The sequence below is a fragment of the Polypterus senegalus genome, chromosome 17 (genome assembly GCF_016835505.1).
Source record: "Polypterus senegalus isolate Bchr_013 chromosome 17, ASM1683550v1, whole genome shotgun sequence".
Taxonomy (NCBI): domain Eukaryota; kingdom Metazoa; phylum Chordata; class Cladistia; order Polypteriformes; family Polypteridae; genus Polypterus; species Polypterus senegalus.
The window spans coordinates 60,258,007-60,274,135 of record NC_053170.1 but is presented as its reverse complement, the minus strand read 5'-3'; the positions used below and the strand labels follow the sequence as shown (position 1 = coordinate 60,274,135).

At 40.0% G+C, this 16,129-nt stretch overlaps 1 protein-coding gene across 2 annotated transcripts in view; it reads left to right on the top strand.

Annotated features, from left to right (window-relative positions):
* The first annotated feature begins 341 nt into the window (after positions 1 to 341).
* The window catches only part of unc13d (unc-13 homolog D (C. elegans)), a 400,017-nt gene continuing 384,229 nt past the window's right edge, over positions 342 to 16,129 (top strand). For both annotated transcript variants that reach the window (XM_039739768.1, XM_039739767.1), the window contains exon 1: positions 342 to 468. In XM_039739768.1, the coding sequence (XP_039595702.1) occupies positions 406 to 468 (63 nt within the window). In that variant the 5' untranslated portion in view covers positions 342 to 405. The remainder of the gene's footprint in view (positions 469 to 16,129) is intronic.

The following is a 16,129-nucleotide window of genomic DNA, read 5'->3' as shown; positions in this document are numbered from 1 at the left end:
ATCTTTAATAATGTAATGCCTAAATATTATTTGTGTATGGTAAAGTCAGTAGTTTGTCATGCACTAAAAGCTGTCCTTTTGACCTCAACTAGTTTTCTAGCTTTGCTTTTGGTTCATTTATTAGTTCATTATAAATTTGCCTGGTTTTTGGAATATTTACAGTACATGCAGACAGATGTAAAATGTATTTTGTGATTTGCACATTAATTGTATCTCATTTTTCTTAATAACTACCAACAAGACAGGCAAACAAGCACAAGCATTTTTTAATTTTTACTGCCTTTGCCACAGGAAGTATTAGCTTCCGCTTCTTGTAAAACATGAGTAATGGTGCAATTTTCTCAACCACAACAGTTAGAATAACTGCTGTCAAAAGTGTAAAACGTCAGCACTCTTCTCAAAACGATGGACCCTACAGAACATGTAACTGGACTGGACAGAGTGAATCAGCCTCAAATTTATTCAGAGGTATGTTCAGACAGACTGGCAATTCCTGGGGTTGGTTGCTTAGGCTGATTTTTTTGCTCTGTTTATGTCTACAAGGGGTTACAGCATATGCTGTGCAGGCAATAAACAAACACTTATTAATGGATACAGTCAGGCTTTATTAATGCCTACATGTTTTATTAAGTTACATTAACTTGTACCTTAAAGATTCACTGTAAAATGTTTGCTCATGAAACACCGATTAAAAGGTTTCTCAGCTGATTCCATTAGATGAGGTTTTACAATATGGAGGAAAAAGTGATGTGAATATGTTCAAAATGCAAATGTAACCCATCTACCTAATTATGCAAAAATATATGAAGAATGCAAATCGAGAGGCAGAAATTAATCATATGCACACTTAGAAATTAAGTGACTTACGTGTTGCAATAATAAGTATTATGTTTACACTAACAAATAGTTTTACAAAGTGACAAACGTGTTCAGCATGTCTGTTTGCCTCCTACAGTACACTATAAGAAATCTTTTCTGATTTGTAATATTATTCATTGTTCAACAACAAGGACAAACAGGTTTAATGAACAGGTTTATCAATATGGAGAGAATAACAACTTTTACATTGTAAAGTTCCATTCTTTTTTAGTAGTATGCTGGGAAAATATTGCTGCAAATCAAATTTTATTTTACTAATAACTAAAGGTTATTTATGAAAGCACCTTTTTCTAGTCAACACCACCCCAAGGTGCTTTATAATTACAGGATTATATCAAAAATATTTGCAGGTGTCTTTCTTATAAGAGCACATATACAGCAGGTAAAGTAACATACTGAGAGGTGGGAATGAAAGCACTAACCTTAGGTTTTAAGATCTATGTCCTTGGCTTTTACACCTCACTGCCCCCCTGGAGTAAGGTACTTATATCCACCTACTTAGAAAAACCAGCCTTAACTAAATGTTCTATTAACTAAAAGATGACAAAAATAAACTAATAACCACATTTGATTGCCATAACTACGTCATCTAATTCTAGTCGTATCCGAAGGGTTATTTTTACAGTTGGCCATCCAATTTTTTGAAGGCCTAAAATGTTAAGCTGATAAAATGTTAAATCTTGTGATTTCCTTGCCTTAAATATGACTCAGGAAACCTTGAAGAGTCTTTCCTAAAACTTTAAAAAATATCTAGTGTTTCAAAAAACTTAAAATATGTTGACATTTTAAAAATGTTCATTAAACGTACCAATTTGAACACGTTGGTGTGCTACACATACTTCTTTCCTCACAGAGGCTCTTAACTAGACATACCTGTAATTTTGTAACACTTAGATAGGTTTCCTTTAGAGACCATAACTCTCCTTCCACTTTCAAATGGCATGCATAATGTGCATTTGTGACACTTGCACAATCAGTATGTATGCATTTAGGTTTAGTTCCTGACTTTTGCCAAATACTGCTGGATTAGAACACTGCACTGGAAAAGAATTGTTGAAATTTAGGGGGAAAAAAGGTTATGAAAATGCAACATTGAGTTCAGAAACTCAAAAGTTATAGCTTTGGCTTTGAAGATCAAATCATAATATTTATATTGTATTCATGCTGTTTAAATCATTTTGGGACCACATCTTTTGTCTTTGAGCATTAAGCAGAACGGTATAGGCAGGGAATGTGGTGAAGTGCAAAGGAAGTTCATTAAACCAAAGTGTTACATGTACGTTCCTACCTGTGTGAACCTGAGCAAAAAATACTTGTTTAAGGTATTTATATATATCTGTAAAATACCTTGGTAGAGAGGTGCTATGCAAAATGAAGTGTTTATTTTACAATATAAATTATCATGAATTACAATTTTAAGTTTTGGGTGACGTGGAGGGGCAATGGGAAGCACTGTTACTTCCTAGCTCCAGAAGATCAAGTGTGAAAGCTGGGCCTATCTGTGTGTGAGTGTATTTTTATGTTTTTTTGTGTGTCTACATCCCAAAGTCATGTTTGATGGTGGTGTACTGGTCAGGTGAAATTATATAGTAAGGTGGAAGTGGAAGGGGTGGAGAATTCAGCAGCTGTGATGGAAGAGATTTCACAAATCTTCCAGATTTGTGCTCCTACATTCCAAGGCAAGAGTTACATCAAAATTCTTCTCTGTAACATAAAATGTACCAAGTCTTGGCTGACCTGTTTAAGCATGCATGTTTGACATCGTATGTGGACCAATATATCTGGGTGATAGTTTGCAAGACTGAACCCTGAGTGGCACATCTACCCAATCTTCTAATTCTTAGACACACCATGATTTTTTGTCTGCAAATATATTGGCAGTATCTCCAGCTTTTCTTTTTGTACATCTGTTTCATATTGGTCAAATAAATGGAAAGATTGGGAACTGCTGAAGCTGAAGCATTGGAAGACATTGCCAGGTCCGTCCTTAGTGTTGGCAATGCCTAGTGCAAGCACACTACTTGGCATCCACCATTTCAAGTATTTTGAAGTGTCAGTTTTCTGATTAACAGAAAAGGCACATGCCAACAATAGATCACTGTTGTAAATAAGAAATAAATTATATTTAGACAGAAAGGAATTGTAATTTTAAAACAGCTTAATGAAATATTTAACATGCTACTAATATAAAATCATATATTTTAAAATATGATGGGTTTAAAAATACTTCTTTTTATCCTGTTTTGCATATTTCCATCTATCTGGCCTATAATAACCCTAATCCCCATTACTTTGACTAATCCGTGATCTACTGTACTTATATCGAATTCAATTAACAGTTAAATGATAAGCAAAAAAGTACTTGATTGTGTTTTGCAGTAGGATTTATGTGGGGTTAAGTAATGTTAATCCCAATAATACAAGACTTAATTACATGTAACAGCTATTTCCAAGTTTTCTTCTATTTAATTTGACACTTTCTGAGCCACAAGCTCCATGAGCAGACTGCAAGACAAAAATCCCAGAAAGGGGAAGATCTGCTGGTATTAGAAAATTAATCACTTGTAAAGTTGTTTTTTTTTTTTTAATCAATGTAAGATATGAGACTTGTAAAAAAACTGCAGAAGATCCTACATTTGATAAACTGAAGTGACTGTAGAAAGTAGCCTGAAACACTTCTGCCCAGCTTCATTCATTTCTTTAGCAAAATGACTTTCTAGCTCATCAATTTGGGAAAAGACATTTGTCTTGATATGTTATGAATTGGAACGCTGTCAAACTGAAATATTAAATGGCTGTAATTGAATAAACTACCTAGTAAGTCTATATATATATGTGTATTTTTGCTTGTAAACCCATTGCACTGGTGCATGAATGCTTAATATAAACATGTAACTCTTTAGATAATAATGGAATGCATGAACCGCTCATTTTTTGCCAGATATTACTTACTCCAGTGCTTCTCTGCAGTTGTCTGCAGCATGGATTAATGGTGCCTCCAGCAATGCAATTGAAACTTGGTCTACTGCTGCTCAAGTGTGTAAATCCTGGTTTGATGTAACATCTTGACTTTCACCTTGGTGCCGTGGCGTAATCATGATTCTTTAACTCCCCTCTTCAATGGTGACTGGATTGTCCCACAAACATTTACCTCTTGGCTTAGGATGGGTTGGGAGAGGAAGGATGGGGTCTTTTTCTTTACTATTGTACAACTGTTGATTGTTTACCTGTCTTTTTGCCTTTAATTAATAAAAAGTGGTTGACAACAATAAAACCTTAATCCAACAAATGAACAGATCCAGATAATATTTATCCTCAAGTTCTTATGGCGGTTATCAAGTTCATATATAAACCCTTGATGCATATTTTTCACTGTGCCCTGGGGGAATTTTGAAAGACTGGAAAATGGCAAATATTATCCCATTATATAAAAAGGTGATTGGGAAGATACAATGAACTATAGGGCCAGTAAACTTAATGTGTATCACAATTAAATTAACATAGGGAATTATTAAGGATGAGTTTGAGCAACGTATGGCAAGAACAGGAGTTTTTTCTGAACAGTCAGCATGGGTCCAGAAGTGGGAGGTCATGTTTTACTAACATGCTGGAATTCTATGAGGGAGCAACAAAAAGATACAATCAGAGTGGTACATGTGATATAATTTATGTTTAATTTCAGAAAGTATTTGATAAGGTGCCACATGAGAGGTTGGCAATCAAACTAAAAGGAGTAAGAGTTCAGGGTTTTTTGTGTAGATGGGTGCAGAATTGGCTCAGACGCAGGAAGCAGAGGGTTGTGGTACGAGGAACTTTATCAGAAATGACTGCCATTAATGTGACAGGTGTCTGGTCACACTTACAGGTAATCTAACTTAGACACCATTAAAATATCCAACTATGCCATCCAGTTTTATTAAGAGACTGGGAACTCTTGAAATTTACTGATAATAGTACACAGGTTTCTTTAAATTGGGCGGTGAGTAAACACACAATGAAAGACATAACAGTAATTACGGAAAAGCAACAGTAACTTCTATTACACAAGACAATATAAAGTACATTAAAAAAATAAATGAACATAAAAAAAATCTAACAATATCAGGAATGAAATTCCTTTTTTTAAAAGGAAAGCACACAGCCCATACTCTAAAAGTCTGTTAAACATATGAAGCGGAGGACACAACCTTTAGTGGTGCAGAGTCCAGTTTGCGCACTGTGTTACCCCAATAATTAATCGTCCAACTGTCCACGGAGGCAGTCTGTTCACCAGACACTCGTTTCCCTACAGAAGCTTTGTCAAATCGTTGAATCCCTGTCAGTGTCTCTTCGTCTTTCCTATTTTTCCATTCTGGGCTCCTTTTGTTGCTGTGACCTAGGGACACCTCACTTCTCGTCTGCCAGCTTTGCTAGGTCCTTTCATGTGGCTTCTCTCTCTCACTGGACCCACAACCGGCATCTCCTTGTGGAGCTGTCTCTTCCCCCCGAAAGTAAGTGTTGCCGTCCTTGTGCCTCACGTCGTGCCAGCCACGTACCCTCATCTGCCTGCGAGCCCCTGTGCGCTGTCCGAGTGTCTTGGCAGTGTTCTCAGTGGACTGTCCCTCTCTCTGCCTTCTCCTGCCCAGAACTTTAAATCTCCTTCAGTCCCTGCCTAGATTAACAGGATGATGGATTAAACAATGGCACATCCAAATTTCCTGGGTTTAAAAAATAGTGTAAACACAAGTTAACAAAATGCATTGTTAGCAAGTATCAATTAGTACACATATGCTGATTAGAAACCAATATTCTCAGACATGTTAATTTCCAAGTCAGGTCAATACAAACATTTTCCAAGGAAGGAGCAGTTCTGTTATCACAATTTTATATTGATTGTATATTTAAGCAGTTAAAACTTCAAAGCAGTGATTCTTTTGTAAAACAGCAAATACCGATATCCTGTAGACAACCATGACAATAATCAGTAACGGGATTACCCAGGAAATTTGCCTTTTAACTTCTCACCATGCTCCCAATGATGGGTGCCTATTTCCTGTCCGCCTGCTGCGTTTTAAATGTAATAGCATGTTCCTTTGCCTAAGAGAGAAATTGAACCACCCAGTGTACAAAAAATGTCCCCCTCTGACATTATGATTGGTTTTCCACAGGAGTCAATGCCAGTGCTGCTGCTATTTTTATTACATATAAATGACTTGGATAGGAATGCAGGCATGTTTTACTGAGAAAGAAGTGGTGGTGCACTGCATTATGCATGGTGTTGCTTACATGGACATAGCCTTCATAGAGAAGCCATTAGAAGAAAACTTACCTGCAGTCTCATCGTAAAATGAACATCTAAAGTATGCAAAGCAACATCTGCATAGAACAGAAGCATTATGGCACCAGATGTCTTGGACAGGTGAAATTAAATTCAAACTCTTTGGCTACAAAAACAAAAGTTAAAAAGAAGCAGGGTTTAAATAAAAAACACATTTTCTGGTTGTTAAGTTCAGGGATGAATCTATTATGTTTTGTGGTGATGTGGCAGCCAATAGCACATGAAACATTGTGTGAGTACAGGGAACAATTGATTCATCTTAGTGTCCACAACTCTTAAAGAAGAATGCCAGAGAATTAATCAGGAAACTGAAGCTGAAAAAATGATGACTTCTACAAGAAGACAACAGTCTACACTTTGCAATCTACTATAAAGTACTTCAAGAGAAACAAGGTGAAGGTTACGGAATGGTTCTCATAGTCCCCAGACTTGAACACAGTTGAAAATCTGTGCCAGATCATAAATGTACTCGGCAGAAGAGACTTGTCCTTTTCTGAGAAAGTAAAAAGAACCAAAACCAAAAAAGAGCAGCACTTTATCCAAGCTCACCTCCCACAAGCCACAGAGGCAGCTGAATAAACTCTGTGCAGCCCCAGCCAGTGCTATTTCAATTAATGCTCGAGTGTGACTCCCAATATGACGACTCACCTACTTCTGATCATGGGCTCATCTCTATTTTTCTCTCTCTGATCGGACTTTAAAGGAAAACTTTGGTATTTTCCAAGTCAAAATTATTTCTTCATAATCATGGTATTAATTTTAATTTTAATTAATTTGTTCTTGCAGTGTACTATAGGGCTGTACGAAACCTTGCGTCCTCTGTTGGCTCAGTTTTTTCTTCCTTTATAGCTCATATGCTTCCGCTTAAACCTCCTGAAAGAAAGTTATTTTGTCTGGGTACCACGGCAGCCAAATTAATAATTGCTGCCTGCTGGAAGGCACCTGAGTGCATCACTGTAGACAAAAGCCAGTCCTCCTTTTACAATTTAATACATTTCGAGTTGTCTGCAGCATGGATTAATGGTGCCTCCAGCAATGCAATTGAAACTTGGTCTACTGCTGCTCAAGTGTGTAAATCCTGGTTTGATGTAACATCTTGACTTTCACCTTGGTGCCGTGGCGTAATCATGATTCTTTAATTCCCCTCTTCAATGGTGACTGGATTGTCCCACAAACATTTACCTCTTGACTCAGGATGAGTTGGGAGAGGAAGGATGGGGTCCTTTTCTTTACTATTGTACAACTGTTGATTGTTTACCTGTCTTTTTGCTTTAATTAACAAAAAGTGGTTGACAAAAATAAAACCTTAAAGCTTGCCAAATACATAAATTTTTCATGTAAAAACTGTTATTGAGTGTTTTTCTGTGTTATTGAGTGTTGCTTTGCAGTGACATTCATGTCTCTGGTGACTCTTCCTATGAAGTCAGTAGATGGATTGGGAGAGCATGGGGGGGTCACGAGGTCACTGGAAAGGGGTGTGTGGCGCTCCCGATATCTATGCAAAAGGACGAAGGGGAAAGTCTTTAGAGTCCTGGTGCTTCCTGTTTTGCTATATGGTTGCGAGACATGGATGCTATCCAGAGACCTGAGATGAAGACTGGACTCCTTTGGTACTGTGTCTCTCCAGAAAATCCTTGGGTACCGTTGGTTTGACTTTGTGTCAAATGAGGGGTTGCTCATGGAGTCCCGAATGAGGCACATTACCTGCATTGTGAGGGAGTGTCAGTTACGGCACAACGGCCATGTGGCGTGTTTCCCTGAAGATGATCCGGCTCATAAGATCCTCATTGTTGGGGACCCAAGTGGCTGGACCAAGCCAAGCGGTCACCCACATAATACCTGGCAGTGGCAGATAGATGGTCATTTCTGGAGGGTGGGACTGGACTGCGTGTCTGCCTGGGGGGTTGCCAACCGGGATCCTGAGCTGTTTCATTATGTAGTGGGAGCGGCAATGCAGTGTACCAGTGCATGCCTCCCAGCTTGAGTTGACTTGTTGCTCTGTGTCTTCAGGTTACACATATATTGCAAAACAGCATATCCAAGTCATTTTAAGAAGGCAAAAAGCCAACAATTGCTGTGAGAGTCAGTCAGTTTAAAGGAAGAACGGCTGTGCACATCACCAAGTTCCCTGTTTATCTTTCTCTGCAGTATACTTGCTCTCTCTGCTCTGTAGAAGGTATAAAAATATCCACTTACAGTTGAATATATTTTTTCACAATACTAAAGATACTGCCTGATCCTACTGGATTTATAAAGCATGCATGTGCTTCCAGGCCCCGTTCTGCTGGTCATGCAAAGGGTGATTGCATGAAGGCGGCCGAACATAGAGGGCGACCACGGCCGCCCTCAACAAAACGCAGGCTCGCTGCAGGGCTCGTCTTTTCTGGTCAAATGTCGGTAACTTGCTTCAAAGAAAAACAGGCAAGTCACAACACATGAATTGTACGCAGCACATCCATCAAAGGTTTTTGTAGTGTTAATCGGAATTTTACTGATGAATTAATCAAACTTGTCGCTGGTTCTTTAAATGTGTAAGTCAAGTTTTCTTCTACCTACAAAGACATTTTCTTTAATTTTTTTTGACATTAAGTAAATTGTGAAAATTTTTAATTTTAAATACACTGGTTTAGAAAGCGAGTGAAGGTATTATAGGGTGAGGGGCGGCTGAAATTAAAAGGCATGATGGCGGCTTCGCTTCTAGAATTGGGCCTGTGTGCTTCAGTGAGAGGGAATATTGACCTTGTGTAGCAAGCAATGAAGTAATTTTGTAATGCATTACAAAAAATCGATAACTTGTTTGTCTTGCTTCAATCAGCTCTATTATAGAATCTGCCTGTTAATCTGAGGGATTTTTTCTTTTGCTGATGTTTCTGCAAGACACGATACAGCAACATTGACTTGTCTCTTTCAAAATTCTAAGGCTTTTATTAAAAATATAATGCAGTATAATCAAATAAGTTTAGATGTATAGCTATGTGTACAAAATACAATGAAACTTCTATGTGCTCTTTTTACTATGCTACCTATGTAGGCTATTTAAAATAACTAATGTCACACACGTGCGATTAGGAGGCAGCTAAAGGGCTTAAGTAACGGTAATACTATGCCAGACCAGGGAGTGGCAGAGTGCGCTGACTGTCTCTCTCAGTCTCTTGCAGACCATTCTCTGGAAATCCCATCAAGTTCCGGCACCACGGATTACGTCACTTCTGGTTTCGACCTGGATGACCTAATTTCCTCTCCCAATCTTTAAAACTGCCATCTTTCTCCACTTGATCATGTGGTAAATTAACATACCATGCCAAACATACCATAATTGTGAAGAAACAACTTTGACTTGAAAAATACCAAACTCATCATTTAAATTTACTTTTGTTACCATTTTAGCACAAAAACATTTTCAAAACTGTATAATAAACAGAAAATATTACGTACCATATACACTCATGCATAAGTCAGGTCTTGAAACCCGAAAAATCAATCATTAAATCAGACCCTGACTTGTATGCCCGTTCAAAAATGCAACACTTAAATTTGTTTTTTACATCTTCTTGCTCCCTCCAATCTCGCATCAGTTTCTCAGACGCACCAAATTTTGTTGCAGCAGCGCAGTTGCCAATTTCTTTTGCTGCTTCAATGATGTTTAATTAAAAACCAGCTTCATATTTTCTTCTAATTGAATGCTCCATCGTAGATAAGGGATGCTCTTACAATAAAGGTGTATGAGGGTATGAGATGCAAAAAACACAAAACAGTGCATATGTCGTTTCAGAATAGTTTCGGTATTATCATGTGGTCATGTAGGCAAAATACATCATAATCTCTTGGACCAATATGAGTTTTCTGCATTCGACTTATACGACCGACATTATAAAATACCAGAAATTATAGTGTAAAAGTCCTGACTTATCCGCGGGAGAACTTATCCGTGAGGTATATACGCTAAATAAAAATAGAAAACATATAGAAACAAGCACAAATATAACAAACAAGCTAATAATACATTCCTTACAACTCTAAATTAATTACATGAGTGAAGGGCGGAGTGGTGGCTCTGAGGCTAAGGATCTGCGCTGGCATCCTGAAGATTTGTCACTGCCAAAAGAGATCCTACTCTGCTGGGCCCTTGAGCAAGGCCCTTAACCTTCAATTGCTTCAGGGGCGCTGTACAATAGCTGACCCCAAGGGGTATGTGAAAAGATGCATTTCACTGTGTGTTATCCTGTGTAACTATGTATGTGACAAATGAATAAAGAAGATGCCATGTTACCAACCATAATCTGCCCTAAGCCATTTGGGGATATTATATTAAGCAAGAAAAAATGAATGCTCATTATACACACAAGCTTTCAATAATGCAAAAAAGCAACATTTAAGGAACAGAACATAGATAAAGACAAAAGAAAAGCCTTTTCTGTTGTATTGTTTGGTAGCATTACTAGAAAGAAAAAAAATGTATAAAATAAGCACATTTGCCAAACAGGGCAACTGCTTCTATGGCAACACCAGTATCTATCTACACTGCTCACAAAAATTAAAGGAACACTTTAAAGGAACACATTAGATACATCAGATCTCAATATGAAGTTGGATATCTATACAAATAACGACAGGGCAATGTCTTAGGAACAAAAGGATGCCAAGTCTTTTAATGGAAATAAAAGTTTTCTGCCTACAGAGGGCTCAATTGTGTAGACACCCTAAAATCAGAGTGAAATGAAGATGTGGCAGGCTAGTCCATTTTTTCAAAAACTTAATTTCTGCTACTCAAAATGCTTTGCAGTATCTTGTGTGGCCCCCACGAGCTTGTATGCATGCTTGACAACGTCAGGGCATGCTCCTAATGAGACGGCGGATGGTGTCTTGTGGCATTTCCTCCCAGATCTGTATGAGGGCATCCCTGAGCTGTTGTACAGTCTGAGGAGCAACCTGGCGGCGCCTAATGGACCGAAACATAATGTCCCACAGATGTTCTATTGGGTTTAAGTCAGGGGATCGTGAAGGCCATTCAATTGTTTCAATTGTTTCAATTCCTTCATCCTCCAGGTACTGCCTGCATACTCTTGCCACATGAGGCTGGGCATTGTCGTGCATTAGGAGGAAACCAGGACCTACTGCACCAGCGTAGGGTCTGACAATGGGTCCAAGGATTTCATCCTGATACCTAATGGCAGTCAAGGTGTCTTTGTGTAGCTTGTAGAAGTCTGTGCGTCCCTCCATGGATATGCCTCCCCAGACCATCACTGACCCACCACCAAACTGGTCATGTCGAATGATGTTACAGACAGCATAACATTCTCCATGGCTTCTGCAGACCCTTCAACGTCTGTCACATGTGCTCAGGGTGAACCTGCTCTCATCTGTGAAAACACAGGGTGCCATTGGTGGACCTGACAATTCTGGTATTCTATGGTAAATGCCGATCGAGCTCCACTGCGCTGGGTTGTGAGCACAGGGCCCACTAGAGGACGTTGGGCCCTCAGACCACCCTCAAGAAGTCTGTTTCTGATTGTTTGGTCAGAGACATTCACACTAGTGGCCTGCTGGAGGTCATTTTGTAGAGCTCTGGAAATGCTCATCCTGTTTGTCCAAAGGAGCAGATACCAGTCCTGCTGATGGGTTAAGGACCTTCTATGGTCATGTCCAGCTCTCCTAGACTAACTGCCTGTCTCCTGGAATCTCCTCCATGCCTTTGAGACAGTGCTGGGAGACACTGCAAACCTTCTGGCAATGACACACATTGATGTGCCATCCTGGAGAAGATGGATTTCCTGTGCAACCTCTGTAGGGTCCAGGTTTCGCCTCATGCTACCAGTAGTTACACTGACCATAGCGAAATGCAAAACTAGTGAAAAAAACAGTCAGAAAAGATGAGGAGGGAAAAATGTCAGTGGCTTCCACCTGTTAAACCATTCCTGTTTTGGGGGTCATCTCATTGTTGCCCCTCTAGTGCACCTGTTGTTAATTTCATTAACAGCAAAGCAGCTGAAACTGATTAACAACCCCCTGTGCTACTTAACTGACCAGATTAATATCCCAGAAGTTTCATTGACTTGATGCTATACTCTGATTAAAAAGTGTTCCTTTAATTCTTTTGAGCAGTATATTTTGTAATTTTTGGCATATCGACAATTGCAGGCTACACATTAGTGACTTTCAGGGATGGCAATGATTTTTAGCTTCAAGAATGATGACAGGCTTCTGAATTGATTTAGATTTCCTACAGCCATGCTCTTAGAGTTGTGTGCTGAATTAGAGCCTACATTAAAGACCAGCCATCCATCCATTATCCAATCTGCTATATCCTAACTACAGGGTCACAGGGGTCTGGTGGAACCAATCCCAGCCAGCGCAGGGCGCAAGGCAGGAAACAAACCCTTGGCAGGGTGCCAGCCCACCACAGACATTAAAGACCATCACACAGAAATCACACAATCCCTTTTCTATTTACTGTTTTACCAACTGTTAGGTATTTACCTGCAGGTGCTTTTCATGAATCTCGAAGTCATCCCTGAGCTGTGTCATGCCACCTATATGAGATGGTATAATTAACATTATACTCAGAAATGTACAATATCCTTACAGTCAGGGTGAGCAGCTGAGGGAAAAAGTCAATTTGCAGCAATTGCTAATTTTTTAAATGTACACAAAAATGGAATACATTTGCTTTTGTAAACAGAATGCACTTTAATTCTATTACAACTAATATGTGATGCTCAAATGTATCTGAGTAATGTTGTTGCATGACTCAATAACGTTTTTTTCTAATCTGATCTAATCCCATGTTCCTTTATTTTATCATATAGTGTGGGAAGCGGACATCGGGGTCATGTTGTGTATAAGTCTTATTGTCAGGATTGCAGTTAAGTTTAGTCTATTACAGACAAATTTTATAATGTATCATTCAGGTAATAGTGGGTACACCAGAAGAGAGAAGATACAATGAAAGGCACTCCAGAACATGATTGGTGTTAGAACGGACCATCTGTTCATTAATTGGTGGATAGCAGTTTTTGTTTTGTTTTGGACTCGTTGGCTAGAGTTTGGACTTGTTGGACGGCACACTGCCATGCAACCCCACAAAGGTTTGCTGCATTGAGATGGCTTGTGCAGTACTACACCAGATAGTGCACAAACATAGACTGTCTCTGCCATCTGAGACAGGCCAAGATGACCCAGACCCTGTCCCTCATGACACTGGTACAATGCCAATTCAACGACTTTTGTATGGTGTACACTGAATGTAAAGAGATTGTATGTATTGCATTTTACTTGGCAAGTTCAATAAGAATGTTCTTAATACCATATAGTTCTGTGCATATAGCCTGTGTCATTTCACGCTATGTAATGATGCTCTCCTGTCATCTGCTCCCACTCTTGATTTTTTCTATTTATTTTTGTCACACCTGCAGAAAGACCGTCAGAAAGAAATGTTTTTGTCATTCCCCGCTTCCGTCAGTAACACCTTGACTTTACATCCATTTAAGTTTCATTTTCTTCTTTTTTCCCCCCGTTTTTGAATCGTTCATGGTAAAGAGGTCACTCAGGAACCTGGGGATAATTATACATTCAAAAACACTTTTTTATGCCTTATATGATTACTGACAGGCAGTGGCAGGGAGTGGCTAAAAGCAAAAAGTTGATCTGAGATTTATAAAGCATCTTGAGGCATGTGAGGTTGGGGTATGTACCATTTAATATTTTCTTATTTTCGTGTGAACACCATTTTTCTCCTTTCCAATGTAAGCAATACTTTAGTTTGTAATCTAAGCAAGGTTTTATACCTAATGGTCTGTGGACACCTTGGCCTTGGAAACACCTTTGGAAAAAAGTATCAGAATAACACTAAGACTAGGGGGGCTTGATTATGACAAAATTAAAAATATCCTAATGGTGGTCATGAATCATAAAATAAAAATTGTTGGACTGTCACTTGTTGTTCTCTCCATTAATGGGCAGAGAGATGGCTTAAAGTTAACACCAGTCAGGAGAACAGAAAAAAAACAAAGCATGAAGAAGAGACTTGTGGCACATTTGCAAGAGTGTTTAGAAATCTCAATTTGTCAAGCTTCCAGTAAGCTAGCTAACATTACATCAATTGCCACTACACTAATGCTAGTGGTTTACTAGAGTAGCAATGGTGTAACAATAGCATCATGTGTAACAGTTTTGATACCGAGTGTGTAAAAGATATTATCTAATGTTACAGAATCCTAGTTGAGACATGGCTGAGGATTATTTACTACCTCTATATAGACCTCAGGGCCTATATACATGTTGTCTAAGGCAACATATGAAGTGCTCTGTGTGTCATTTCATTAAGGACATAAATTGTAAATTATAAATTTCACCAACACACAGGCACTTTTATTTACTAGTTACTTATTGGCTGAATCGTAGAAAAGCACCACGACATACAAAAAGACAAATTATACATTCATCCATCCATTCATCCTCTTCTGCTTATCCGAGATTGGGTCGCGGGGGCAGCAGCTTTAGCAGAGATGCCCAGACTTCCCTCTCCCCGGCCACTTCTACTAGTTTTTTCGGGGAATCCTGAGGTGTTCCCAGGCCAGCCGAGAGACATAGTCTCTCCAGCATGTCCTGGGTCTTCCCTGGGGCCTCCTCCCGGTTAGATGTGCCCGGAACACCTCACCAGGGAGGTGTCCAGGAGGCATCCTGATCAGATGCCTGAGCCACCTCATCTGACTCCTCTCAATGCGGAGGAGCAGCGGCTCTACTCTGAGCCCCTCCCGGATGACTGAGCTTCTCAGTCTTCTCAATCTTTAAGGGAAAGCTCAGACACCCTGCGTAGGAAACTCATTTCAGTCGCTTGTATTCGCGATCTCGTTCTTTTGGTCACTACCCACAGCTCATGACCATAGGTGAGGGTAGGAACATAGATCGACCAGTAAATTGAAAGCTTTGCCTTATGGCTCAGCTCCTTTTTCGCCACAACAGACCAACGCAGAGCCCGCATCACTGTGGACGCCACACCGATCTGCCTGTCAATCTCCCTCTCCATTCTTCCCTCACTTGTGAACAAGAATCCAAGATACTTGAACTCCTTCACTTGGGGCAGGATCTCGCTCCCAACCCTGACAGGGCACTCACCCTTTTTCCCGCAGAGGACCATGGTCTTGGATTTGAATGTGCTGATTCCTATCCCAGCCGCTTCACACTCGGCTGCAAACCGATCCAGAGAGAGCTGAAAATCACGGCCTGATGAAGCAAACAGGACAACATCATCTGCAAAAAGCAGTGACCCAATCCTGAGCCCACCAAACCGGATCACCTCAACGCTCTGGCTGTGCCTAGAAATTCTGTCCATAAAAGTATGAACAGAATCGGTGACAAAGGGCAGCCCTGGCGGAGTCCAACTCTCACTGGAAACGGGTTCGACTTACTGCCAGCAATGCGGACCAAGCTCTGGCACCAGTTTTACAGGGACCGACAGCCTTTATCAGGGGGTCCGGTACCCCATATTCTCGGAGCACCCCCCACTGGATTCCCTTAGGGACATGGTCAAACGCCTTTTCCAAGTCCACAAAACACATGTAGACAAACTCCCATGCACCAGGACCCTGCTAAGGGTGTAGAGCTGGTCCACTGTTCCGCGACCAGGACGATGGACCTCCCTCTCCAGGACCCCTGAATAGACTTTTCCAGAGAAGCTGAGGAGTTTGATCCCTCTGTAGTTGGAACACACCCTCCGGTCCCCCTTCTTAAAAGAGGGGGACCACCACCCCAGTCTGTCAATCCAGAGGCACTGTCCCTGATGTCCATGCGATGTTGCAGAGGTGTATCAACCAATATGTTGACACAAATAAAAGACTAACCTTATCTACAAGCAGTTCATGCTGTCATATAAGTACATGTATCTTTAGTTGTGGTAATAAGAGCATAGAAAGCACAATGTCCTCACTGGTGGCG